The sequence below is a fragment of the Lonchura striata genome, chromosome 1 (assembly GCF_046129695.1).
Source record: "Lonchura striata isolate bLonStr1 chromosome 1, bLonStr1.mat, whole genome shotgun sequence".
In the NCBI taxonomy this organism is placed as follows: Eukaryota; Metazoa; Chordata; class Aves; order Passeriformes; family Estrildidae; genus Lonchura; species Lonchura striata.
In genome coordinates this window covers 55,240,481-55,268,405 of record NC_134603.1, presented here as the reverse complement: position 1 = coordinate 55,268,405, position 27,925 = coordinate 55,240,481, and the positions used below count along the sequence as shown (strand labels likewise).

The window sequence follows — 27,925 nt, the reverse complement described above, 5'->3', positions numbered from 1 at the left end:
CTGATGGAATTAGACTGCAGTAACATATGCTAATATTTTTATTGTAAGACAAAGACTGGTCATTGTTCATGGTTGTTTTTATTGAAAAAAAACCCGAAAATAATTTGGATGCTAATGCAATGAATTGTCACAATTCTCTATATTAAAATAAAATGGGCACAAATTATTGCATTATGTCAGTATAAGAATCTACATTTTATTAGTAGTTTGTCACACTTTCTCTGTGTTTCTTATTTTCTCATTATATGTAATTATTTCTTAGGTTAATGAAAGCTTCATTCCTACTAAACCTTTCAAGATCATCACGCATGCACACATAATTGCACCAAAGTTTTGTTATTCCACTGTCTTCACTACTAGAAATATTGAACATGGCTGATAATACTAAACAATATACACCACTAACCCTCCCAGCCTGAACAATCAACCAGTACATGGAGCCCTTTTAACTGATTGCCAGAATAAAAATCATTAACCGTATGGTTCCATGTATCATAGGTGTAAATTTGTTTAATAACCTTGCCTTTCTTCCAGTATGTTGGAAGAGCAGGGTAGGTAGGGTAGGCATCTTAAGATTCCCAGATTTGCCTTTTCTGTAACTATCTTGACCAATGGAAAATATGCTGTTTGTCTTTCCCCCAGGTCCATGCAAGACACAGCATGCACCACCTGCCTGTTGGCCTGCTGCTTCACTCACACAGCTGCAGCCTCTGAAACCACAGGGATCCACATTTGCCTTTCCAGCTCACAGTTTTGCTCTGATGGCTTAGCTTTTCACTAGCCTTTCCAAGCAGCAAGCTGCTGTGCATGTGCAATGCTCAAACCCATTGTTTGAGCATTTAATTACCACTTAAGAGAGATTTATTTCCTCCTCTTTAACATAAGTGAAGGGTGGTGAGCAAGCTTGCACTAAGATATTCCTGTGGAAGGAGCAAACTGAGTGGCACACAGTGAAATACCTGAAGAAAAAAAAACACAAGACGTATTTGAAGGCTAATGATATGAAAAAAAATGAAATCCACACATACTTGATTTCTAATTGTACCTCAAATTTATATTTGTGTCTGCATGTATGAATATCTGGTAGACACACAGATAAAATTAGGTAACAGGAGAGACTGGAGACTGAGGTTTCTAAATTTCTTATTACCTAAGTTTTCCAATTTGCAGATACACTTTTTAAACCAAGCCATTGAAGCGTGCAGGAAATCTTTACCTTGTTGGATTAGAATGCAAAATAAGGCAGTGTTTTTCAGGACTATGCCTGCTCAGTTTCTTCTAATCTAGCTAGAATCCTTCGTTTGTTTTGAGAGATAGTGGGGTATGACCTCAGTACTTTGCTATCAATGATGAGAGGAAGAAAGTGATTTTGGCTCTAGCATTTGGAGTAAATGCAGGGATTGATGTATAAAGAAAATCTTGTTAGAAGTCAGATTCCATATGTAGATGAGGTAAAGACTATCTTCTCTTACATGTCATTACCCTAAAAGATCCTCATATTTTCAGCAGCAATTCTGTGGCAAAGATAGGATTTGGGAGGCTAACATTATATTTGTACACCTAAGCTCATCTCATAAAATGCAAAGAAGACTGAAAGAGTTGTAATCCAAGACAGATGTAATTCTTGAAGAAAAGAAGTGGTTACATAATCCAGAAAACATATGTGGAAAACATTAATAATGCTTTCTAATTTACATACATAGATTTATATATTTTATTTTATATTAATTGCTATTGGTTATTAATTGTATTAGAATACAATGTGCCGGTTTTGCATCACAGAAGTAATGTTCTAAGAGAAGCTGCTAGCAGTTTCCTCCATGTCTGACAAAAATAACCAATCAGTAATTATCTTTGAGAACTGACAATCTGTTAAACCACTCAGAAAGCTGATATGGCTCTATGAACACCCATTGTTAAAAATTAAAAATCCCAGGAATTTTGTCTTTTTCTTTTCTGGCTTGAGAGCAGGTTACACAGTTGGTGTGGCCCCATCTGAGCTGGGCCAGGCTGGGCAAGGTGGGCTCTGCCAGAGGGGAAGAGGAAGCCACGGGGCTGAGGCCAGGCTGTGTCCCACTGGGACAGGGAAGGGCACTGGCTTCTGGGTCAGGTCTGGCTGCTGGGATCCCAGCCCTGCCCACAGCGCAGCTGCTGCACAGATTTGAGGTGGCTCTGCAGCCCACGCAGAAAGCAGCCCCAAGCCAGACCGGCTCGGCCAAGATTCTTCCACTGTTGAGTTTCATCTGAAACCACTGGGCAGCGGGGAGGAGAAGCCATCAGCCCCCAGCTGTGCTAGCTGCTGAGTTCTAGCCTGGCTGCTGAGATCCTGGCCCTCTGCCCCAGAGTGGCTGATCCTGACCCAGCCCCAGCGCAGCCACTGCAGAAACCTCCATTGTAAAACAGCACGGGCCAAAAGCTACCAAGCCTGGCCAGGGTCTTGTGACCATCTCTAGGCCCCAGGTGAGATAATAACTCTTTCAGTGCTTCAATCATCCCACGAGTGAGAGAAAAGGACAAAGTGCAGGCAGATAGAGAAACATGAAGACACCAAGGTCAATGAAGAGAAAGTTGAGTCCTGAATGGGAGGGATGAGGAGATGCCTTGATCTTGGGTCTGAAATCCTCTTGTAAAGCTATGGAGAATAATTTAATTGATCCATCAGACTTTTTTTTTTTTTTCCCTACAATGCATTGAAGAATTGTGGGGGGATGGATTATTCAAATCTGTGTTGAAGCAGGCAAATGTTGAAAGAGCTGTGAATTCAATAAGAAGATTGAACAGAGAGAAGAGTAATGAAGACCCTGTGCCCCAGAGAGAGAAGAAGAAGACCTTTGTTCCCAGAGATGATTATCTCAGAGATAGATAAAGAGAACCTTTGCTTTGGAAGAGCTCATCCTTAAAATAGTACCTCATAAATTGGCATGGCCCATAAACACACCTGTGGAAGAATCTGTGAAAAATGGGAGGGACTTCACAATTGCAGACTTTTTTTCCAGGAGGTTTTTATTCGTGGAAATGAAAAGACACAAGAGAACTGTTTTCTTGTGGAGAAGTCTCCATAACTTTACTGGAGGGACTCCTCTCACTAAGTGAACTGCAGAAAGACTATTCTAGAAGTGATAAACTGACTGAATTGTTTCTGTACATTGTGAGTGGGAAAGAAAAGATTGTAGAGAGAGGAGAAGTGTTCTAAAAGTTTTATTCTAATTCTTATTATTATTTCTTTTTTTTTTTTTTTTCATTACTGTTAATAAAGCTTTCTTTATATCCTTTTAAGTTTTGAGCCTGCTTTGCCTTCCTCCTATTCCTATCTCACAGCTGGAAATAATAAACTATATTCTAGTGGGTTCACTGGTGTTTGGCCAGCACTGAAAACCACCACATTGATTGGTGCATTGGTTGGGAAATCTAGGATTGGCGAACCAAAACCACCACATTATATTATTTGCATATAGTTCCTTTGATGCTAATCACCTTGAACACTAAAAGTCACAGGGTGAGTAGTCACATGTAGTTCTTCCATGGGAGATGACTCATCCCCATAAATCCCACTAGACTGCCCTTTAGGCTCTGCTCGGCATAATGGCCTTGGCCTTTTTGGTGACCTGGAGGCCCTAGGCTTGGGAGGTACACCCTATGATCAGCACCCCAAGAGAAGAGAGGAAACATGAGTGACCATGTATTATGGTTGCAGATGTTAATGTTTCCTACCCTCCTTAGAGCCACAATCCAAAAACTCAAGATCCCATCAGGATCTTCCACCTGGTTTCCAGATATGCCCATCTGAAGCATGCAAGCCCCAGACATGTACAGAAATTGATTTAGGTCCCTTATTTATTACTCTGCCACACCTGCCTCACAATGTGTACAACCAAGATCTTACCTGGAAGAGTTAAGTGGTAAAGGAGGAATATGCTCCCAGGTGAGCAGATATATCCCGGTGTTCATACAGAATTCCAAGGTCGTAAAATTCAACACAAGGTAACTGAGTGCACTGTAGCTTTTGACAAGACCTCTTACCTGCCCTCCTCTAACCCTTCAGTTTATTGGAAAAGAAAAATTTAGTTGAAACTCTTTGAGACAGCTGTTCTGTAGCCTAGAATTTGAAAAGAGCTGTCATGTTTCAAATTATGATCAAGGTCCATTTTCACTGTCACTCACATCCAGGTGTTTATTAGATAAACCATTTTATTTTGATCATAGTATTATCAATTGTATATAGAAGGCAAATTTTATTTAAGAGTATTTTATAGGGATTTCAGAGAGAAAAGATAATCAGCAATTTAATAATAGCAAAAAAATTCTTCCAATATATATGAGACATTCACATCTTTCACTATAACAATATAAATGAAAAAATAATTGTGTGAAGCCACAATATTCTACTGTAATGTTATAACATTTAGACAACAATCCTGAAGATTCAGGTTCAGTAAATCTTGAGAACAGATGTGTAACTCTTCCTATACACTTCTAAAGATTTTTGTCCTTCAGTTGAGCTGGCTGTGCAGGAGGAGCTAAATCCTGTCCTTAGGAAGTATCACTCTGCTTGCAAATTGATGGATACACATGTTTAGATTATGACATCTCACCTGCACTTCTTGTCATCCCATACACTTTTATGGTTTTCACTTGGTTTTGGAATGATCCCATTTCATTTTTTAGCATTTTATTTCTTCACGTCTTCTCCCCTGTCTTTATTTACATTTTTTTCCCTGGTTTCAGGACTTGAATTAGAGTAATTTTGGCAAATTTTGGTCCTTTTCACTGCATCTCATTTCCTCTCCATTTGTTTGCAGTTACTCAATTTCCAAATTTCAATATCCTTGTTTTTGATCATATCTCCTTTCCAGAGGGTTTGTTTGACTTTGTTCTCAGATTTCAAGGTTTCATTCCCTTTCCTGAAAGGAAATTCTTCATTTTATGATTTTTTACTTCTCAGACCATTTGGTTGTGGTCACCCCATTTCCAAATTTCCCAATTTTTTTTCCAATATTGTTGTTTTTCATAATTTTTTACCAGAGTGTTTGTTCAACATTGTTCTCTGATTTCAAGATTTCATTCTCTTTTCTCAAAAGAAGGGTATCTCAGGACTAAAATAAATTTTAATTAGGAGCAGCTCCAATGCTCTAAAATATGGTCCTCTCTGCACTGAACAATATAGATGGAATCCTTCATTTTTGGGTTTTTTTTTGGGTTTTTTTGGGTTGTTTTTGTTTGTTTGGTTGGTTGGTTTTTATGATTAGCAGCTTCGAAACATGATACAAGTAATGTTTTCTTGTACTGGCATTTAATCCTTTTAGAGGTACCCTTGTTTTTATCTTTCTTTGTCCCAATAATTTTAAAATAGCTTTTCTACTAGGAAATTCTTCTCTAGGAGTTTTCATGCAAATGCTAAGTTGCATTTCAGGCAAATAATTGCTTAAATGTCAGGGGCCACTTAAGTGACTGTCTGTCAGTGACTATCTTAAATGATTTAAGCAATTGTCCTGGTTTCAGCTGGAATAGATTTAATTGTAGCTGGTACTGCGCTGTGTTTTTGATTCAGTATTAGAATATTGCTTTGTTTGTTGCTAAGGAGCACTTGCTTTAAATCCAGGACTTTTCAGTGTCTTGTGCTTGCTCTGCCAATGAGCAGGTGCACAAGAAGCTGAGAGGAAGGACAGCTAGGGCAGCTGAACCAAACTGGCTGTGGGATATTCCTTCCCAAAGGACATAAAACCCAGTATATAAACTAGGAGAGGTACCCAGGTGGGGCCAATTCCTCTCAGAGACAGGCTGTGCATCAGTCAATAGATCATAAGCAATTCTGTTGTTCTTCTCTTACTTCTCTTGTGTTCTCTTACATTCTCTCCCTCTCCTTATCAATAACATTATAATTACAATTAACATTATTAATTTCATTTATTATTATAAATAATAATAATATTTTAATGCGCTTATATTATTTTTTTTTTATCTCAACACAGAAGTCCTGTCTTTTCTTTCTAATTCTCCTCCCCAAGAGCAGGGGTGAGGTAAAGTGGAAGGCAGTGTGCAAGTGGCCGCATGGTACTTAGTTGCCAACTGGGGTTCAGCCACATTAGTTATTTTGTAGCCTATGGTTTTAATTTTGTAATTTTAGAGGTGGGATGGATTGATTTTGACAATTTTTTTGCATAGCAGTACTGCTTTGAGCTTTGGAATTTGGTTGTTTTTTCATGTGAAAATATTTCTATTATTTTATCTTGATAATAATAGAGTAGTGTCCAGTAGTAAAACTGACAGTAAAGTAAACTTAAGTAAAACTGACAGCCTGCATTAAGTAGGTTTGAAATGATTTCCCTGGTCTTCCACTGATCCCTTCCTGGTGGTCCTTCACCATCAACAGATCTGCTGGGTTATATCCATGTCTTTGTGAATGACCAGAATGGTAATGTCCTCTTCTTTAAGACTTTTGTCACCTGCCTTCCTGGCCCTGCCCTCTTGCCTACATGGACGTTCAGATTCTTGCATGGCCTGAAGGACATTTTAACCAGTCCTTAAACTATGAACTTGCAATACAGGAACTTGAACAGGTGAGCTTTGAGATAAGCTGTAGCACTGCTTTTAGAAAAAAAAAAGTCCTGAGTATATTCCCCACTGCAAACTAGATGCCCTCAGCTCTATGGCAGCATTGGGATTGCTTTCCATGTCAAAGGGATCTATCAGCATAAAAGCCTTCATGTATGGGATGTTCAGGTGCTATAATAATGGGGAATGCATACACCTTTATAAAAAGGAATATCAATGCATTATTTATAAAGCAACAGGGCACTGAAGAATAAGATGTAGAAGAAAAGTGAACAGCAACAAAAGTCCGCTGTTGCCTCTCTTTTTTATTTCTTGGAAAAACAATACCACTGAAGCTATGATGATTTGTGCTCTCTATTACAGCAACTGCATATTAGAAATATTTAGCAAGTGCAAGCTGTGAATGCTTAGCCATAACTATAAATACCACCAAAGTAAACAGAAAGCTCAAGTGTTGTTTAATAGCATGTCTCCAGACAGACAGCTTTCATAGCTCAGTAACTTGGTTCCCCTGTTATTGAATTTCTCCCTGAGAAATATTATACCAATAAAAATGGTATAGTGAGTTTTATCCCAGACAAAAAGATCATTCCATATTGGAATGAAATTCACTCTCCAACCCTTGGAAATATTTTGCTTCTTAAATGAGAGAGCATCATGTTGAAATGACTCTATAAAAGCAGTGTGATTTTGGTTTAGGTGAACAACAATGTAGCTGAGTTTTTATGAATATATTTTGATAGTAAATGAAGCATTCAATGACTTAGGATTTTAAAGAAAAGTGGCCACATATTTTTGTATTAAAATAATGGATTTTAAAAGAAAAATAATTTCATTTTAATTAAAATTATTTATATTGGTATTATATTATTTTCATAGCTTATTTAAATATTGCACTGATTCATATATATTTTGACCTTATAAAAATATTTGCATTGTGATTTCTGCCATATTATCTCTTTTAGAATGAAATAAAAATCAAATTGTCAAAAATTGTATGGATTCATGGTTTCCTCTCAAAATGTCTTAGTCTTTTATTCATTGTAGAAGCTAAGTGTTTAGCATCACCAAATAATCTATGTAATATAACATCACCAAATAACCTATAAAATATAGCCTTTAGATTTTGAGAATGTATCTACTTATGGACATAATTTCATAATTGTCATTGGTAATTTTTGCTAAACAAATGGTTCATTCATAAAGTCAGAAAAAAATATTTTTTTATATAAATTCATTTGAATAAACAATATGCTGCCCTAATAATGTTAAAACTGGTGTTTACTCAACCAGCTATCAATTAAGTTTACAATTAATTTTGCCAAGACACTTCAAAATAGTCCCTGAATACTCACATACATACAAGACTAGCATCTCTGTTTGCATGCGATGCAAATTAAGTAATAATATTTTTAAATCTTCATTTTTTTATATTAAAAATGAAATTAAAATGTTGTGTTGCTTACAGTCTGGTATCAATTCTCCTCTTGCAGATTACTGGTTTGGGGAACAAATCCTGGACAGTGGTAATGAAATTACATTGGACCTCTCAAGAATGCAAAGAGATTATTGTTTACTGTGACTGAAGCCTGAATGGTTCCACATCAGAAAAAAAAAATAAAAGAAATGGAAAAAAAAAAAGCAAACGTGCCTCTTCACAGGCAGAAGGTCACAAGATCCTCTGTAGTGGGAGAGGATATGTACACTGGAGGAATGGAGCTCTAAATATGCACTTCTAGTAAGGTTTTATGTGCAAGAATAAATAAATGAAAAAGTAATAAATATGTTTTCTACATGTAGATTAGAGAAAAAAAAATAGAGATTAGAGAGAAAAAGCTAAACATCAAAAGACTGTCTCTTCTTAGCCTGTGATTTAAATAACAGCTCAAGAAAAGCCTGAATTAGTGCAGCTTTAAATTTACAAACCACCAGAAAATAAAATAGACATGAAGGATTTAGTTCAGAATGATAACTCAAAGTAGAAGCAGATAAAATGCTACATAATTAAGTCTTGCCAAATCCTAAAAGACATTGTTAGGTTGAAATGCTACCATATAGCCAGAATGAGACCAAAGAAGTCAGGGTAAGGAATCACTAATTTGGAGGTCAGGCTATAACGGGAGATGTCGTGTCTGTTACTATCCAGGCAGACATAAAACCATTAGAATAGTTTTGAGTATGCATGATATTTAGAATTGTGTAAGATTCATAAATCATGTTTCTTACATGAACTACATATTTTGTAGATGCTGACTGATTAGAAAAGCCATATATTTTGTCAGTGTGGCTTTTTTTTCTATTATGTAGTATAAAATCTACAAATTGATGTTTTGAAAAGATTCTGTGGTTAAAGCATGGGCTCCCTCTGTCTGTATATTTGAAGCTTACAATAAAAAGGGGGGGGTTCTATAAAAGAGTAAGGAAAAGTTCTCATTATTACTCTACCTTCTTCCTTGTACATTTTCAATATGAAAATATATGCATTTTATTACATTTCTTTTAAATATGAAAAGCATATGGCTTTAAAACTGAAGATCATATGCAACTTTGCAGTCTCTCACATGAAAGATTGTATTGTCTTAGGTTATTGAACCTGATCATTTGTTAATTACCTTAGGTTTTGTATTGTAAAATGCAGAGAAGTGGAATATGTGCCAACATTTCTGGACTTAATGTGTTCCTTAGTTTAGGAAAAAAATAATGATTTAACAACTTGGTCATCTTTTCCTCTTTTACATACACATACGTACATAACTTCTAATATTCTTCTCTTTCCTCTTTGCTTTTTCCTCTGTGACTTGCAAATTTGAACGAGCTATCTTTGATTTTCCTTTGGATGAAACATATTCTTCTTAAGCAGTAGGATATCTCTCTCAGTGTAGCCTGATACTAGCAATTATAAAGAAAAAAAAAAAATAAAGTTATTGCTTTTATTTTTAGTTTTTGTACCTTCTTAATTGGTACACTATGTCCTTTCCTACTGTGCAACATGCAGTGCAAGGTGTGTGAATATTGACCTCTTATGCAGAGTTGGTGTGCCATTGTAATTCTGTGTCCTCCTGTAGAAGAATAATGAAGCAACCCTATTTAGTGTAGATGTCTCAAAACGTCTTTAAAAGATGGGGAAGAGTTTCAGTGAACAAGATTTCTGCATGGATTTTATTTAGACTATTTTTTTCATAACCAAGTGAAAAAACCACCAAAGAATCCCCCAGAACAAAACTTCACCAAAAAAGGAAATTTATAAAAGAGAAACTGAATAAAAAATTCCAGAGCTCTAAAATTCTCGGTATTTATAATAATTCCAAGAGAAACGAGTTAGTTTTGAAAAAGACCTGAAAAGAGAGGAAGTGGAAGTGCTGAGTTCTGATCGACAGTGACCCATTTGTAAATAAACCTGTCTGAAAAAGATAGATGCTTCATGCTCATAGGAAACTAAAGGACCTGAAGACAAGAAAAAGAAAAAAAAAAGAGAGATGGCAGATAAATTGGTAACAGAAGCAAAAAGTCACACCACGGCCACATTCAGCTTTGGTGTGTAACAATGCCTGAGAGATTTATAAGAGAGATATATAATACAAAGGTGGCAGTAGGTGTCAGACACATCTCTGAAGCTTGTGGCACTGTTACAGTTATCCAAAATAAAATCAGCAAGTGCAAGGGACTTTTTAGATAAGGACTTTGTCTCTTGGCAAAAGGAAACCATCACAGTCTGAAATGAGCTACTTCCAGGAGTTGATACATTAAAAGGATATGGCAAAACTTGTCATGCATTCCCTGCTCTTGTACATGTACATTTAAATGATACCTGTTTCTGAATAAAACAGGAGTATGGTTCTTGCAAAGGGAAACTTAGATTTATGGTTATTTGTCAAAGTGGAACATTTAGCAAGTTTTCAATTGGCTGATTAGTATTGTGGTGAAGTTTACATCTGAACACTCACAGTTTCCAATACCCCAACAATCTTCAATCCCTTAGAGCACTGTTATAACAACCAAGGGAATACCCTTTTAAAATTTCTTCTAATTTTCTCATCCTTTTGAAATTTTCAATGAACACAAAAATAAATAACAGACTGTGTGTTTAATATTTTTCTGGACCAGGACAAATCAAGAAAGAGGTAAGTGAGGGACTATATGTTGTGTGCAGTCATAACTTCCTTGCTTGCCTGGAGACTCATGGGAGCTAATATGGTTACCATGCAGAGGTGTTTTTCTGTATCCAAAAGCTGCAGGCAATATCATCTTGGACTGATGCTCTATTCACCCTCTGAATATTTTAATAATCTGCCACATTTATTGTGCATATCAGTGAATTAAAAAAAATAATATGTGATCTTCAGTTATTAGACAGAGGCAAATTGATTCCCTGAAACAGCTGAAAATGAGTTCTTTTCTACTTTCTCTGTTGATTTGCAATAAATCAACTTGATACTTTGTACAAGGGTTTTCTTCTTCAAGGGTATTTTCTGCTGTCATAGGAAACAACAATCTCTAAGCCTGGACTACTGTGAAGCCTTGGCTCCTGTGAATGGCAAGTGAAGATTGCTTTGTTCTTGCTTTTGCTTTTTTTCTCCTGCAGGAGGAGTATCAGTGGAATTTCTCCAATAGACTAACTCCTCAGTGAGGAGATATATTTAGAAAGGAAAGTGTGAAATCCTGAGGTGTGTTTTTGACCATGTCCAGAACTGAAGGCTTTGGTGCAAGTGTTTAGTTGCTATGAGGGTTGCTGGCATGTGTCCCCAGGAGGCCATGCTCCAGGTGCCCTGCAGACCAACTGGATTATGCTTCAGTTATTACATCAGGTTTCATCAGCTTTTTAATTAAAAAAAAAAAAGAAAAACCAACCTGATAATTTCAGTTGATACAGAAGGTTGGCAATGTAGATCTTTATTTTTTTCTGTTTACGTATTTTTTTCTGTCTACATATTTTCTGTTTACATTTATTTCTGTCCAACTTTGCTAGGGAAATTATAATACAGGGTACTCTTGACAATGTTAATCATTTGCACATTACTCTGCCCAAACAATTGTTAGAATCTATCAACCCTGATATATCTTTTTAGATTTAAACATTATTTACTTAGTCATCAAACCAAGTTGTTGCTTCAAGAGAGCTGTTTGACATATATTTTTGTTACCTAAGACACTGAGAGAGACCTAGGTTTTCATGGATAATATATGATTTTATTACTTTATTCAATCAGTGATATCTAGGTTGTGAAATTCCAAAATACAATGCATAGAAAACAAACCAATAAGAATTAAAGCCAATTGCAATTGATTGACCAAAAGTACATTTGGTTAAATTTGTAGTGATAATTAAACAGACATTATGAACCTCTCTTGTATGATACAAGCACTATCCAGTACTACACCCTTAAATTACCTTTAAAACTGTCCTTTAGTATTAATTTCATGTGCTTAGGAAAAAATAATCACCAGCCTATGCATGTTTACTCATAGGATGAATGAAACATTGCAACTGAATGGGAATGCAGGTATATTAAGTGGGTTTAATTCTTTGTTGTATGAAGACTTTGAACAAAACTGGCCAAATACAGCATACTGCCAGTGAAATCAAAGTCAAATGGTAGGGGAAGTGCTGGATTATAAAGGAGAATATCCAATTATTCTTGTGCTTGGATTTGTCCTGGCTACCGCTCAGTTAACACACAACCTACTGTTCTACAATCTATTTTTAAAAACTTTTTTAGTAATCTTACAAAAACATGAGCATAATTCTCCACAGATGGCAGGAGAGATATGACAGTGGTGAATGTGTCTCCATTTCTTTCCCTATTGACACTGGTTTTCATATTTGAAGCAGGTGTATCATTTTAGAACAGCCTTATGGAAACACAACATGGTCCATGCAACACAACTTCATTAGCTCCAAAAGAGTTCTGTTGAAGGTGGATTCTAGCACAAACCATTTTATTATTTTTTTCAGTTAATAGCAAACTTCATACTTTGCAAGTACACTTCCAACACAGTTTTGCTGCACAGTTCTTTACTATTACAATTGAAAGGATTCAATGTTTTCATGTCCTAAGGGAAAAAAGAAATCTAAGTTTGCATTTGACATAAAATATTTGAAACAACAAAGTTAAACAGAACATTCCTCAAGGTCATACATTTATACCTGCATCTTTGTTGGAAACTCTGTTCATGCCACATTATTAAATAAGATATAGTCCAAAAATGGAATTTATTAAACATTCTTTAACCTATCTTCACATATTCCTGAGAAGAAAGCACTTCACACACATTTTCATTTTCATCACAGTTTAGCCAATATATGTGCAATTATACCATGCTGCATTTGCTGTTCTGTATATTTTTTTCAAAATAGATATTATATAGGAGATTTCAGATACCAACTGCTCTACTAAAGTCAAACTACTTATTTCACCAGTACCATGTGAAAGTTTAATGACATATAATTACAACATACATGTTGATCAACAGCATAAAAAAGCATTTACATTTAAACAATAGAATCTAATTTATCACATGAAACTTCTCTTGTCTACTTCTGTTTATATTTATTTGAGTATAACTGGTGAGTATTAAAGGCTATTTTGAAACAATTTTCATTCAAATATCTAAGACTGGTTTCATACCATTTTAATATCTGGTATTTCTCTGTTGGCCAAACTGATTTTTCTGGTATTTTTGTATGAAGAATATATGCAAAATTATTATCCAATGAGATAAAAAAAATAAGGTTTTGTACTTAGACTGTAATGAAAGAGAAATTTGTAATTAAGTTATCTTGATTTTTGTTGTACTGAAAGTCAGGGTGTCCTTTACTGGGAAAAGGGGAGAAAAATGCTGTCTTGCTTACAGTAGTTGTTCAATCATGCTCTAAATAAGGTGAAAGAGAGAGAGAAAACTATTCAGTGGGTGTGCATATTTATCTCAGTATGACTTGACAAAACAATCAGTTCTGATGCTGTAGAATTATTTTGCGAATTATCCAGTCATAGATCACAAATACTACAGGTTCCTTATTTTTCCAGTTGCAAGTTTCATGCAATTTTTGTAAAAATTATAGTTATAACTTCAGAAGTTTTTCAGCAGATACAACGGCTGGAGTCAAAGCATAAGATTTAATTAAGGAATTTAGGTTATTTTTGCAAAATATATATATGATAATAGAGTGGAATATGTATTATAGGGTTTTATATATATACGTACTATATATATATGACAGTAGGGTGCAATTTAATCATGATTGTTCAATTGGAACATTATCAGGTTTTCCAGTAGTTGTCAACATTAAGGGCCAAGAAATAAAAATAACAGTACTATAGCACAGCATTTTTGCAACTTTATTGACATATTTCTTCTGCATTCTGGTCCTGATCATATATTACATACAGGATTTAATCTGCACAGCCAGTAGTTAGACATCAAAGTGGCTATGCTTACAGTCACATACACATATATACACAGATACACTCTGCAAATGAGTTAGCTTTGACATAGATTATCACAGAAGTAAGGGACAAATTATAGATTGCAGCATTAATTGCAGCCTGTCCATGTGTAGAAACCATATGGTAGTACATGTCACATTTATGCTCACTATATTCAAAAGGCTCAGTAAAATCAACCTAAGGTATTTACCAGCAGAGTATAAACACTGCACATGGCTACAGGAAAACAGCTGCATACAGTGCTTTTTACCTGATTTGTCCCTGGGGTTTGCTTGAAGGTATTTGCAGAATATTAAAATGACCTCCCTAGACCACAGGAGTATGGGTATAAATGAGAATTATTTTGATTGATTAGCTAATTACCCCAAAGTACTGTAGTTTATAGTTTGCATATTAAAAGGCATAGTATTAGGTGGTGGAGAGAATTAAGCAACTTTAAATGCATCAAATGCAATAAGTGTGCATAGTTGGATAAAAATATTTTGGAAGTCTTATTTTTTTTTTTTTTTTGGTTTGCCATGTATATTTTTTGGTTTGGAAAGACAAAGATGTTTATTTATTCAGTTACTTATTTCAGTGTTTACCACTTTTGCTTTCATTGTATTCCTTCTGACTCTTCTGGTTTTTTTTTAACTTGACTTACATTTTTTTTTTTTTTTATTAGTGTGTGTGGCAGTACTCTAAAAACTGGTACAATCCATGGGCTTTCCTTAATATGGATGCATGGATAGAGAGCTACTGCTGCAGCTTCCCACAGTTCTATGGCAGATTTGTGTTAAAAGTCTTTTCCTTGGGCCAAGTCTCAACTCTCCTGGTGAAGGTGACTAATTCAGCACTATCATTTGCAATGCAAAGCAAGTGTGGGAGTCATTAGTTTTATTGTTGTCTTCATTCTGGTAGATTTAAATTAGGGATAAGTGATTAGATCAGATAATATTCACTCCAATTCTCCCTTTAACAAACAAAGGCTTCTTAAAGTTGTGAGATATTTTAAAGAATCAGATAGATTTTAGTCCTTTCAATACATTCTGTACAATTGGGGAGTAGAGGGCAGAACATAGATGACTGCTAAAGAAGCTTGTTGCAGCTGAAAATATGGCTCCTTGATGTTTATGAAGAGACGAATTTTGTAGTAATATTTTTTTATGGATTTCTAAGTCATAAAAATATTTATATATTTTGAGAAATCTTGCTTTGAACAGATACCAGGGGTTAAACTCCAAATTTTTTATATCAGTACTCTAAAGACCACCTATACTTAGAAATAAAATTAAAATTAAGAGAAATCCTGAAGATAATTTAACCCTCAGGCAAACACAGAAAATGCTCTTAACCTGGAAACATAATAGAAACCTAATAGAAATAGATAAGTATGATTTTATATGTTATATATGCATAAATAACTGTTCAGATAGTGAGTAAATAGCTACAAATACTCTTATTGAATGCTGTCTTCTTTAAAAGCAGAATATTGTAATTTATTTAGTGAAATCACACTAAGCAGAGTCATTTTAAATGATATATATTGAATAGGTTAATTCTTTTCTTATTGTTACTTGGTCTCTGTGTTTAAGATCTGTATATTTACCGCGGTTAAAATACTATGCTGTGATGGTGAACTAACACATTATTCTCCTCTAATGTTTACTTGCACTTGTGTAATGTAAAATCAGTTAAGAAAAAAAAAAAACAAACAACATCATCCTTCTATAGTCTGTGTCAAAGACATTAAGATTAAGTACGATACTTTGCAAAACCTTTTATTTCAAATTTGACAATGTCAGGTTGTAGAAACTTTTCAGTGATAACATGAAAAGGATGTTTTACTTACGGGATATTTGTATCTTCAGTTATATTTGTAACTTCAAACATAAGAGAAAGAAATATAGCTTAAGACTTCATCTCAGTATCCTTTTGCAAATAGGCAAACTAAATCATGGTACCTGATTGGGTCTAGGGATCCAGAAGAATTATTTTGAGAACGAATCCTGTTCCATTGGCTGCAAGAAAAGGCGAATATTAGTCAGTTGAAGAGCCCCACAAATACATTTTCCTACTAACTAGCTCTTCAGCACCACCCAGTGCCAAACCCTGAATATGCATTTCTATGTGATGTACAGCACGAAGTGTGAAACATCAGCCACAGCCATAGTGACACATTTGCCAAGGAGCTGGGCAAATTACTTGTGGTCAGGCATACTGCTGTGATTTAAGTTCTGTAGTGGCTGTATGGAATATTCTTTGGATTTGAAACATATGTTAGCTAACCTGAATTCCCTGAGCAGTAGCATCATGTTGTTAATGCCCCACAAGCTTAATTTATTTAGCTTGTCTTGTGCATCCTCATGAAAACAGGTCATGTGAACATCCTGTTGCTCTGAAAGTATTTAAGATCTGTTCAACACACAAACATCTAACCCTTAAAGAACTCCTTGCTTTTTAAATCAAAAGTTTTGTTGTTGTTGTTGTTGTTGTTTTGTTTTTTTTTTTTTTAATTTTAGATAGCTTGACAGCATAGATGGGCAGAATACTCATTCAGTAGCAGTATGTCAGAATGATTTTGAGCTGCTTCTTTTTCAAACTACTGGCATAAAACAGAGAAAAAGCTGAAATCCTCTGTTTTATCCAGAAGCTCAGTCCTAAAATCACAATAATTGTAAATATGTTTATAAGAATCTCTCTGGAAAAAAAAAATAAATAAAAGTAGAGTTTGTCATTGCACTGTTCTATACTGATGCTTGGAGAAACCCCCACATATCATTATCACCGGTGATAGGAGGGCAACTGCTTTTTAGTAACCAATGTTTTGATTTATCCATGATTATTCCTTCTTTCAGAATATTTTGGGGTAAAACATTAGACTTGGTGCAGCTCATGCCCATTGTACAGTAAACTTCAGTTACCTTATCTTCAATGGAGCACTTATAATTTAAGAGTAAAAACCATTTATATTCATTCCAAAATCATCCAATGTTGGGGGGGGGGGGGGGGGGCAGGGTTTCACCTACTTTGTATATTTTTACATTGCTACCAAACTTTGGAGATTTTTGCAGTGCAAATGTTTATGAGTTTTGGTTTTCTGTTGAAAAATAGCAAGTTTTTCCATTCTTCCCTAAAGCTGATTTTAATAAGAGACTTAATGCAGATCAACATCCCACTGAGCAATACTTTATTCGCTAAGCATCTAATAAGCTTTTTGCTAAGTTGCTGAATTGGGAATAAGAAGAACTCAATCTCCATAAATTGACCTCTTAGCTTCAGCTGAGCAGTTCTCTACTGAATAATAATAATTGTAAATAAATAAAACAAAACAAAATGACAACAAGCATAAACCAGTGCACAGGAAGGCTGGGCAGTTTCATGAAGAAAAATGTAAGTTTAGCCAATGGTGAAAGAGAGGCAGAGGGAACTGGTATCCTCACCAGCAAGGGTGCAGTCTGGTAGGAGTCATCATAGAAGGCAAACTTGGGTAACACCCCCGTGGAGCCCATGTGAATCCACAGGGACAAAAGAGGTCCAAGTCAAAGCCTGTAAATCACATCAGAAAGGGAAGAATCAGTAAGATAAGGGAAGAAATGGCACAGGAATTCCCACAGCACAGAAAGGGACAAGGCTGGTGGCTGCAGAGTCTCTTGGTGTATTCCAGACCTCAACAAAATCCAAATTTAACTTTTAAGAAACCAAATTCATATTCAGCTTTCTAGTGATACACAAAAAAAAAAAAAAGAAAAAAAAAAAAAAAGTGAGATATGAAGAGGAGAAGAGAGGAGAAGTGCAAATATTTGATTTGGTGCAGCATGTTCCACTTACGAGAATTATTTATGAAGAAATAAAAAAAGATAATTTCCCAGAAATGTCAGTTCTTGTGCAGCTTCTTTTTTACACAAAGAGCAGGTGGTGCAACATATGTGCATGATGTGTGAGTTCCACCTCCTTCTCCTTTACAGAATCTCCAAGGCGACATTTCTTACCTCCCAGTCTGTTCCCTACAAAATAAGAAAAGGTATGTACCAGTGTTAGATGATCTGGTGTTGACAGCATGACATCAGGAATCTTAATTTGTTCCTCTAGCCTCCCTGATAAATGAATTTTTTACTCTTTTGAGAAAACCAATGATCCTGATCCTTAGAAAACCCCACCACTTTAAAAGATGTAGTAGCCATGGCCATTCCAGTTAGAGCCCTTTATTAACCCAAGAAGCTTTGGTATTCTCACAGTCAATGCCCTTCCACAGGCATAAATGAAACTCCAGATAAAAAACAAGGGCCCCTAATTTTAAATTTCAGGATACTGTTTCTTCCAGAAAATGCTGGCAAACAAAAAGGTATTTTATCATCAGCCTTCTTTTTAAATTTTAAGTTTTACTTTAAATCAATGTTGATATGCATGTCTAACAGATTAGTTATATCAGCAGCTTTTGGAACTGACAATTTTTTTTATTTTCTCTTAGTACTCTTATTGTTGGAAGCATCAACAAAATTTTAATAAGCTTCAATATTTATTTGATATATCAATCTTATTTATATAAGAGTAAATTATATTAGATTCAGAAAGTTATTTTGAAGAAAATCTGGTCATAAATGAACTAGATAAATGGTTAATTTTCTTAAATTATGAAATTCACTATTACTATATTGCTTTGGATGAAAATACTGCTTTTTTCCTGGAGTTAACTCCATTTCAATTAAAACTGTCACTGATCACATCATTTAGTGTTTGCCATGTACTAAGAAATCTGGAAGCACTGAGGCCTTCCCATATTTCTAACAATGAGAATGGATCCCACAGGCTGTTTTATTCCAGTTAGTACCTGCTACAAACAGATGTAACTCTTCTCCCCACTTGGAAATGTAAAAGTATGCCTGTGTACTTACTGCAATACTAAGCCTAAAAGATGTATAAATAAGCAAAATTATTCTAAGTGTAACTGCAGGAATAGAAAAATGTGGTTTCACTACTGCCCTTAGGCAGCAAATGATGTTTGTTTTTTTATGTCATTTACAGATAGATTTCCATTCCAAATGAATGTGAAAAACAGAAATATCACATAGACACTAATTTTGAAGGATAGAAAAAAAAAAAGAAAATATTCAACTGCAAGTTAACCAAGCATTTTTCCAGGCTTTTACCAAGGTACATTTTCCTTTCATACATAATCTGATATAACTTTGACATGTTGCCTAGTCTTTTTTCCTCCTCATCTCCTATATCATCTATCTTTATGCATCTTCCCAGAAGGATGAGTTGGTTCAGCTCACTGATGGCAGAAAGTACACTTCTCAGCATGTGGGAGGGAAGAGAGGATTAATTTTCTATCAAGTGAATGTGTCAGCCAACTCATCCTGGGGGCTCAGGATTGCAAGGGAAAAGACAGAAGTGTGTGCATGGTAAACAGGACCTTTCAGCAGCTGAATTCAGCTGCAGTGAAAGACTGTCCTTGTCACTCTGCAGTTAAGAGTCCAAGAACAAGGGTAAGATTACTTGTAAAATCTTCAACAGGATCACATGGCCAAGCAGTTTAGTCATGTATGGAAGGTTTTATATTTGCACCAGTCTCATTTAGAGGTGGGCAGCTCCCTGAATAGACACCAGCCTAGCATTGTAACTCTCTGCTCTGGTAATGACATAAGAGCTGTGACTTCCTACCTGTGGTGAGTTAACTTGATAAAAGGTAAGACTCCCCTCCAGACACTCTCTCACTCCCCCTTCTCAACAGGTCAGGGAAAGAAAATGAGATGAAAAAGTAGATGGCCGAGGATAAAGACAGGGAGATCACTTGCTAATCACCTTCACATGAAAAACAGACTCAGCTTGGGGAAGCTTAGTTGATATTTACCAGTTAAAATAGATTTGAATGGTAAGAAACAAATACAAAAATCAAAAGATCACTCTTCCCTGTTCTTTTTCTTTTTCAACCACATATTAACACATTTATTCCTAACTTCTCCATCTATTATCCCTTGACTGGTGTGGAAACATGGAGAAGTGGGTTGTGGTCACCTTGTACCAGCTTCATCCTCTTCCAACATCTCTGCTCCATAGTGGATCCTGTCTATGGACTGCAATTCTTCAGGGTAAACCCACTCCAGCATGGATTTCTCTACAAGCTTAAATGTCTGCTTCTTTGTGGTGTCTGCACCACCTGTAGAGGAAGCTGAAGTGGCATTTTGCCATTTTGTAAATATGATTTCCCAGAGGCATCACAATCTTGTCTGAGTGGCTCAGCAATGTCCCGTAGAGATCCATTGGAGCTGTCTGCCTCCAGCAGAGAGGGCAGCTCCTGGTCCCAAGTTACATGCTCTCTATTTTATGGGTGAATTGCATCAAATCATGTTGTTTACAGTATGTTTAAAGCCTAAATGATCTTTCTGTGAAGATTCTAAATTTCCTTAGGGAGTGTTGGTTTATAAATCTTTATAAAAATGTTCTTATCCTATGAGGTCACTGTGGAGCATCACTGATGCTGTGAGTTACCCAGGTCTGCATGACTGAGGGATGAGATTTCAAAGGAGGGGTGTAAAAAGTAGTCTAACTAAAAAGTCAAATCAAAAAGAACTTGAAGTTTGAGTAAAAAGAAATTGAAGTCGAAGTTGAAGTCATGAAGTTGTATATTTTTTTCACAGTTTAGTTTTATATACATTTGTAGCTCCAAGCAGTTACAGCTCTAAGCAGTCACATCCTTGAGCAAAACTTTTCCCACTAGTTAGAGAATCAGCCTATTGTTTGCGTTACTTGGCAGCCTTACAAAACTACATAGTTTCAAAAACGTTGATATCTGCATATTCTGTACTTTCCCAGTTCTTCTCATATCTGTGTCTCACCAAGGCCAGGATATATCGATCTACAATCTCCACTGTGCTTTCTGTTCTGTTCTCCACTTGTTCTCCCATAGGTTTCACTCTTCTAGATTAATCTTTATACAAATGTCTCTATTCCTACTTAGACAAACAAGCCCTTTACCAGTCCCACATACTTTTCCTGAGCTAGCTTTTTTGTCAGCCCTACATCATTCTTCTACAGAATACACTTAGTGAAGGCATTATAGACGTTGTTCTTTGCTTTCATGGTTTAGTTATATGGGATATGATGATTATGAGTAAGTATAGAATTATTTTCATGGCTGTGCTGAGCCAGACTAAGGTTCACTCTAGCACTAGCCCTATGTACTATTTGACAGTATACGAGGAACAAACACTTGAATAAAGCCTAAGAATAAAATTTACTACCTATCACACCATTCCAGAAATCAGAAGAAAATGACCGTTTAGCTTTACCTCCTATTTCATCTTTATTAACAGCCAGTTACATCAATTTTTTTAAAAACATTTTATCCTTTAGAAATTTAAATACTATGTGTTTAGTAGGAGTTTACTACAGATATTGCTTTGCATTATTGCACAAAATTATAAAGTCTTCTGGCTCTTCTCATTCATCTTTAGATTAAAAGAAATTCTTGATTTATTGACCTGAAAACTCTGATCTTAGGTAATTTATAATAGAATTGAAGCATGAAAGCTTCAGTATGAAAAAAAAAAAGAAAAAAGAAAGAAAGGAGTGAAAGAAGAAAATGTGGTGTGTCTATATCTGTGTCTTCTCTCTGTTCTCCATGGATGATCCATTTTATAAGTTCAATTTCCTGACCTCTACTTTGCTAAACAAGAATCTTATTGCCAAGACCCAGATAAGCTTGCATAATACAACCATTTATTAGCCTGTAACTCAAGCTGGGTTTAGGGTCCTTTCTTAACCTTTCAGTGATTTCTTCTCTAAAACCAAAAAAGGGTGACATCTTAGTCTTGAAGTTGAAAAAAAATGGATAATCTTCAGGAGAGTCTAAATTTTAGCCCATTTTCCAAAACTTTTTCCTTTAAATTGTTGGTAAAAAAGAGGCTGAGAGACAAACAAGTGAAAGAGAGAATGAAACAGCCATTTCTCTGAGACAGTAGCTATTATTTCTTTGTACCTAAATTTGATTTTTGTTTCTCATATGGCTAACATAGCTAATATTAGGGCTCTTGATCTTTTTTTCCTTTCTGGACAGAGGGTGATGCTTATTTGCTGAATGAAGATGAAGTGTTTCAATTTTATTGTGAGGCATGCCAGGCAAGGTCAGCTCAAAATAAAGGAACAAAATTAAATTCTTCAGATTATATAAAGGTACAATGGAAACATATTTTTAATTTGGTGCTCTGAGTAATTCAGAGGTAAGAAATAAATTTTATAGAACTACTATAGAAAATCTCTTAAACTGCTCAAAGTGGTTCCTGTGCTTCTGAAGTACAAAACTTCTGGACCATTTAGTCTGGTGCCTGGCATAGTCGTACAGTGTCTCTCAAAGCTGCAGTTAAAGAACTGTAAGTTTTCATATTGGAAAGAGCTATTTCTCTGTAAATCATAGAAATTGAGAGTGATTTAAATTTAAAAATTTCTAAGGCTAGTCTGATTTAATTTATATGGTTTTGGAAGTGTTCTGACTCAGGCCAAGAAAAGAATACAATTGCTGATGCTGATTGTTTTGGCATACAGTATGTAACATGCTATAAAAATCATCTGCCTAAAGAAACTCTTAACATTTTCAAGCTTATATCCTAGGTAAAACTACTGAAATGATTTTAAACATAATAAATCACTATTTGTGTTACCCATTGGTATCTGCAACTTGCATCAGTATCTATAGTACAGCATATTTCTGTGAAAATTCTCACATCTTCATAGCTCATATAATAGGCAGGATCATATTAACAGTAGTTCTTCACATCAAAATTATTTGTTTCTAGGAAGATCTGAATGTATCAAGTAAACTGGGAGACAGAAACAGGGATGCAATAAAAGCAGATAGTAATGAACATAAATCCCAGGTTGGACATTTGTTTCTGTAATTTGCATCAGAATTGGATGTAACTGCTTCTTCATGTTCTATGGAAGACAAAATGTGCTGACATGATTGACAGTTCTTGGGAATGCAACTTGCCTAACTTATTGGTCCATTAAAGGGTTGTCTGCCTTCTATAACAGTAAATTTCACCACTGACCTCTGATGGAAGGCCAGTCTGAGAGGGACTCTTCCATCAGTCCTTCCATCAGTTTTTTGTTCAAATGCAGAAGCTATTCACTTTTGTGCAAGAGGGCTAAAGTGACCTTTTTTACTGTTTGTGTAAGGGTTTTGACATTTCTTGTATGTAATTTCAGACATACCTAAAGAGCATGAAATCAATTCTTGAACCAGTCTTGCAAAAGCCACAAATAAAAAAGGCTAAAATGCATCCTTTATTCTAGAAAATTGGCATTGAAGCACTAGATTTAAAAAAAGGTGTTTGCATAAGTTCTGTCTATGTGTCATACTGCCTGTTATTATGGTGATCTGGTATAATTAGAAATAAAACAACTTGCAAGTGTCATGAAGTTGGGTAATTTTTCATCGGCCTTTTGGTACTAAATACATAATGGATCAAGTCTTCCTATGGTTCTTTGCAGTATATTTTTTTTTTTATAGTAGATATAATATTTGGCTGTTGTTTTCTTAGGCTTTGTTTTACAAGTAAGAGGCACTGATATTTTATTCCTTGTAGTTATTTGCCACGTATCAGACCACAAATAATTTTGCATGCCTTTCTTTACATCAGCAAGAAAGGGACCAGCCTAAACTAAGATTTTTTATTGCAATGTGAAAGGGAGATGGGAGATGAGGAAGACAAAGTTGGACCTTATCTAGTTTTTCTTGGAAGCCATGGGTAAGCTTTGTCTGAATTTTACAGAAATCACTAAATCAGAATATAAGCATAGAAGTTTTCCTTTTTCCAAGGGTAAAATCATTAAATGAGAAATACTCTCTTAATTCTGATCCTCCAATGTGTTGTAATCCTTTCAAAACATTAAATATTGCTGGATTGATGGTGGTTAGTGCAAAGCTTTGCTACAAAAGTACCTTTTGTTAAGCAGGAGTAATAAAGAATTTCCACTTGGAATTCAGATACAAGTAATTGAAAAGCCAATATGTACCTTCAAACAGATGAGGCACAATACACTATTTTAAACTTGGCTTTTCTTTTTTCTCAAATTATTCTATAGCCAACCCCACACTGTTTTGTATGTTTTTAAGTGATTCATGATTTCAGGAGTGGCCAGTGTTTTACAGAGAAGTCTATTTTTCTTTTTACTTTTTCTAGAGTCTCCCCTCATCATAGTATACAAATTTAAAAGCTCTAAAAGATATACAGAAGAAAAATATTTTTCTTTTTTTTTTTTTTTTTTTTGCAAAAGCAAAGCTTGCTTTTGTTATTCCATTTATTTACCACTTGCTCTATTATTCTTTTATCATTTGACTTCTAGCCTGCAGGCCCAATTTTCTGTTTTTTCTGTTGTCTCTCATTTTTCCGTTTCCCCTGTGCACTGGTAATTTGTAGTTGAAATTAGGAATTAGCAAATTTACTGTGTATCTATTTCAGTTATCCTGAGGATATGATTAATTTAGTTTGACATTCAACTCATAATTTACTTCCCACACATTCTATTTTAATATTATTTGGTGTCTTTTTTTTCCAAATAAAACCTAAACCACATCTCGCCCCCAAATTATTGTATTTTTGTATTATTGTATTTTTATCATTCAGATCCAAATGACAAATATTATAATGCAAATATATTTCTAACATTTTCTGACTAATCAAGAGTCAAAATAAAGTAATATTAGCAAACTTTTTATTATAAATGTATTAGAAAAAAGTAAAACACAATAAAAAAATGTACTCCTGGATTTAAGTACTGTATTGGGTTTCTGTGGCTAGATTTTGATAACACTGGAGGTGGCAGGTGTGGCTTCTGTGACGAGATACCAGAAGTTGTCCCCATGTTGGGCAGAGCAAATTCCAGCTGGCTCCAAGAAGGATGCCCTGCTGGCTGAAGCCGAGTCTCTCAGCAACATTGGTAACATCTCTGTGATAATATATTTAAAATAGAGAAAAAAAAACTGTGTGCCAGAAGAGCAGGGAGAGGGGAGTGAGAACATGTGAGTGAAGCAGCCCCAGGAAGGAGGGGGAGGAGGTGCAGACCTTCCCTTGCAGAGTGAGGTGCAGGCTGGTGAAAGCTGTCCCCTGCAGCCCAAGGAGGTCCAAGGTGAAGCTGACATCCACCTGCAGAACCTGCAGGATCCTGCACTGGCTCAGCCTGTTCCTGTAGGATTGTACCCCATGGGAAGGACCCATTCTAGAGCAGGTAATGAAGAACTGCAGCCTGAGTGTGATGAGGAAGAGTCATAGACACAATGTGACTGCAACTCCCATTCTCCATCCCCCAGCATTGCTTTGGAGGTAGAAGAGTCAGAGGGAAGCTAAGTTTGGAAAGAAGGGAGGGAAAATATGCTTTTAATCTAGTTTTACTTCTCATCACCCTACTTTGTTGCAATTATATGAAATAAAATACATCACTATCCCTAATTCAAGTCTGTTCTGTCCTTGATGGCAGTTGGTAAATTGTCTTCCTGCCCTTATCCTCATCCACAAGCCTTTAATGATACTTTTTTCCTCTGGCCCTTTTGATGGAGGGTGAGTGGTAAAACATCTGTGTGGGCACCTGGCATCCAGCCAAGGTCAATCCAGCTGTATATGAAAATAGATATTAGCAATGCCTTCAAATTAAAAACCCTTAGGAAATTTAGAGGAACTCTCAATCTCTCTGTCTGTCCCACTAATTGCCAGGTGAAAGCCTTTCTAGCAGAAACCATTTAATTGAAGTTTTCCGTGTAAACAAATAAAGGAAAATATAAACTTTTGTAACTTTTCCAATCTTTCTGGTACAGAGAAATAAAAAGCTAATATGATTATATAAGAAGCTTGTTTTCCTATAGTATCTAAGCTATTTGCAGTAGGAAAGACAAAGCTGGAAGATACTTTGTGCCAGGCCCTTTCTCTGGCTCACTTCCATCACATTATTATCAACAAATGTAACAGAAATATTAGAGGAGGCACCCCTGAGAAAATGAAAAATTATATTTTAGTAGTAGTATAGTATAATTAGTATATATACACATAATTTTGTAGTATAATTATGTGGTTTATTGAAAATTCTAATAAAGTTATTTTTTAAAATTTATTTAAAAGCTCTTTTATTTCTAGGTCCAGAAATTGCTTTTAGCAAAGTATAACAAGACTTCTCCTTTTGTGGCATGTATCTTATCAAAAGCCAGCTAAACAACCATGATATAATGTATGGCATAGTAAGATTGTCAGACAGCTGAAAAGGAACTGGACAGAAATTGAAATAAACATTCCCAGTCCATATTTCACTCAAGCAAGTTCAGACTCTCAGATCCTGTAATGCACCTTAGAAGATCACAGTTTTCTCAGATATACATTCTTCTGTTTGTGATTTGTTCATGAATTAGTGATGTGGCATCTTTCCTTTTGAGCTGTGATTTTTACATTAAAACAGGCAATATTTTTCACATGCATGCTTAAGTTGTATCCACATTTATTTTCTATTACATTTTGTCAGTATTACAGACATCTCTGCTGTTTACAGGAAATTAATTCTGATTATCTTAATGTACATTGGAGTCAATGGAAGATGATTTTTGAAGGAAGAAACAGTGATTTAGTAATGATTCTAACTGAGAAGATATGCAGTAGGGGTTTCTCAGAAGAAGAATATAATTTAGAAGCTTTTACCAAAAATGTCAGCATTAAAGTCAGTATAAATTATTGGCCAAAGCAGATGCAGATCCAAACATATAACCTAGTGAGAACAGGAAAAAAAAGACTATTTATTTTTTTAAATATTTATTCACATGCTTAAATATGCCATTTACTATAGTTCTGTTATTGCCTTCCTTCATGCTTACTAGCAGTTTTTCAAATTAATGTTATCTGTGAAATTTTCAAAGCATATCTGTTGGATAAGCCTTCAGCTCCTGGTGAGCACAGAGCAAGTAATGTGACATTGCCTGGAGGTAAAATCTTCATTGTTCTGCACGCTTTCAGATATGGCTCTGCTTTCTTTATTTAATCCAAGGTCATTATTTTCAAACCATAGCATGTTCTTATGAAGATCAAATGTTTTCCAAAGAAGGAATGATGACAGAATGGCACACTGGAAAATATAAAGTTCAAATTCATATAAACCACTGATCAAAGGATAGAAATGTTGTCAAAGGAGGAAATTGTTGTTTTTATTTAAAAGACTGAGTTGTTTACACAGGAGAATAGATAATTATAAGATACATTTCAGAATTAGGGAAAAATTCTTTGTTTCTTTGGTATCAAAAAAGATTTCAATTTTCTGTTGCTGTTTGCTTTTCTTTAGTTTACATGCCACCCCCTATCCTACTCTCCCAGAAAAAGGCATTTAAATGTTTATGTTGAAACATCTCTATGTTGCAAGATAAGCTCGATGCTTAATATATAAATATTTGTATCAGTATTACTCTGAGGTTAAAAACTTACATTAGTTTGTTGGATTAAATGCCAATTCCTTGGCAAATAATTGCTGGAAAATAGATGTCTGAAAATGTTAGTACATCGTGTTCCCTGTTTTATCCATTTCTTAACTGATCTTCAGGAAAAAAATAATTATTATTCTGAATGCTGGGTACTCTTCAGAAGAATGAAAGATAAGTTATAATTATATGAAGGAAAGTGGGTGTTAAGTAAGTGAAGTAGGATGAAACAAACACACAAAAAATTGAAGTTAAATAGGCAGTCTTACAGGAATCTAAGAAAAACATTGGAAAACCAAAATCAAATATTTCCTCCTGAAATGGGGAACTGTCCTGATTTTAACATCCTGTAAATGCTGTGTAATTTCAAGTACTTGCTCACAACAGTGAGTAACACATTCCAGTATTTCCTTTACCAGTGTTGTGGTGATTTGTTTATGATTACTTAGTTCAGAAGTGCAGATTGCTGCATCAGCTGAATTAGATAAAATACAATTAT

General features: G+C 35.2%; 1 protein-coding gene across 1 annotated transcript in view; it reads left to right on the top strand.

Annotated features, from left to right (window-relative positions):
- The window catches only part of DSEL (dermatan sulfate epimerase like), a 146,936-nt gene extending 127,859 nt beyond the window's left edge, over positions 1-19,077 (top strand). The window contains exons 4-5 of the mRNA XM_031503995.2: positions 17,945-18,000; positions 19,002-19,077. Coding sequence (XP_031359855.2) covers positions 17,945-18,000; positions 19,002-19,005 — 60 coding nt within the window. The 3' untranslated portion in view covers positions 19,006-19,077. The remainder of the gene's footprint in view (positions 1-17,944; positions 18,001-19,001) is intronic.
- Positions 19,078-27,925: the final 8,848 nt, after the last annotated feature.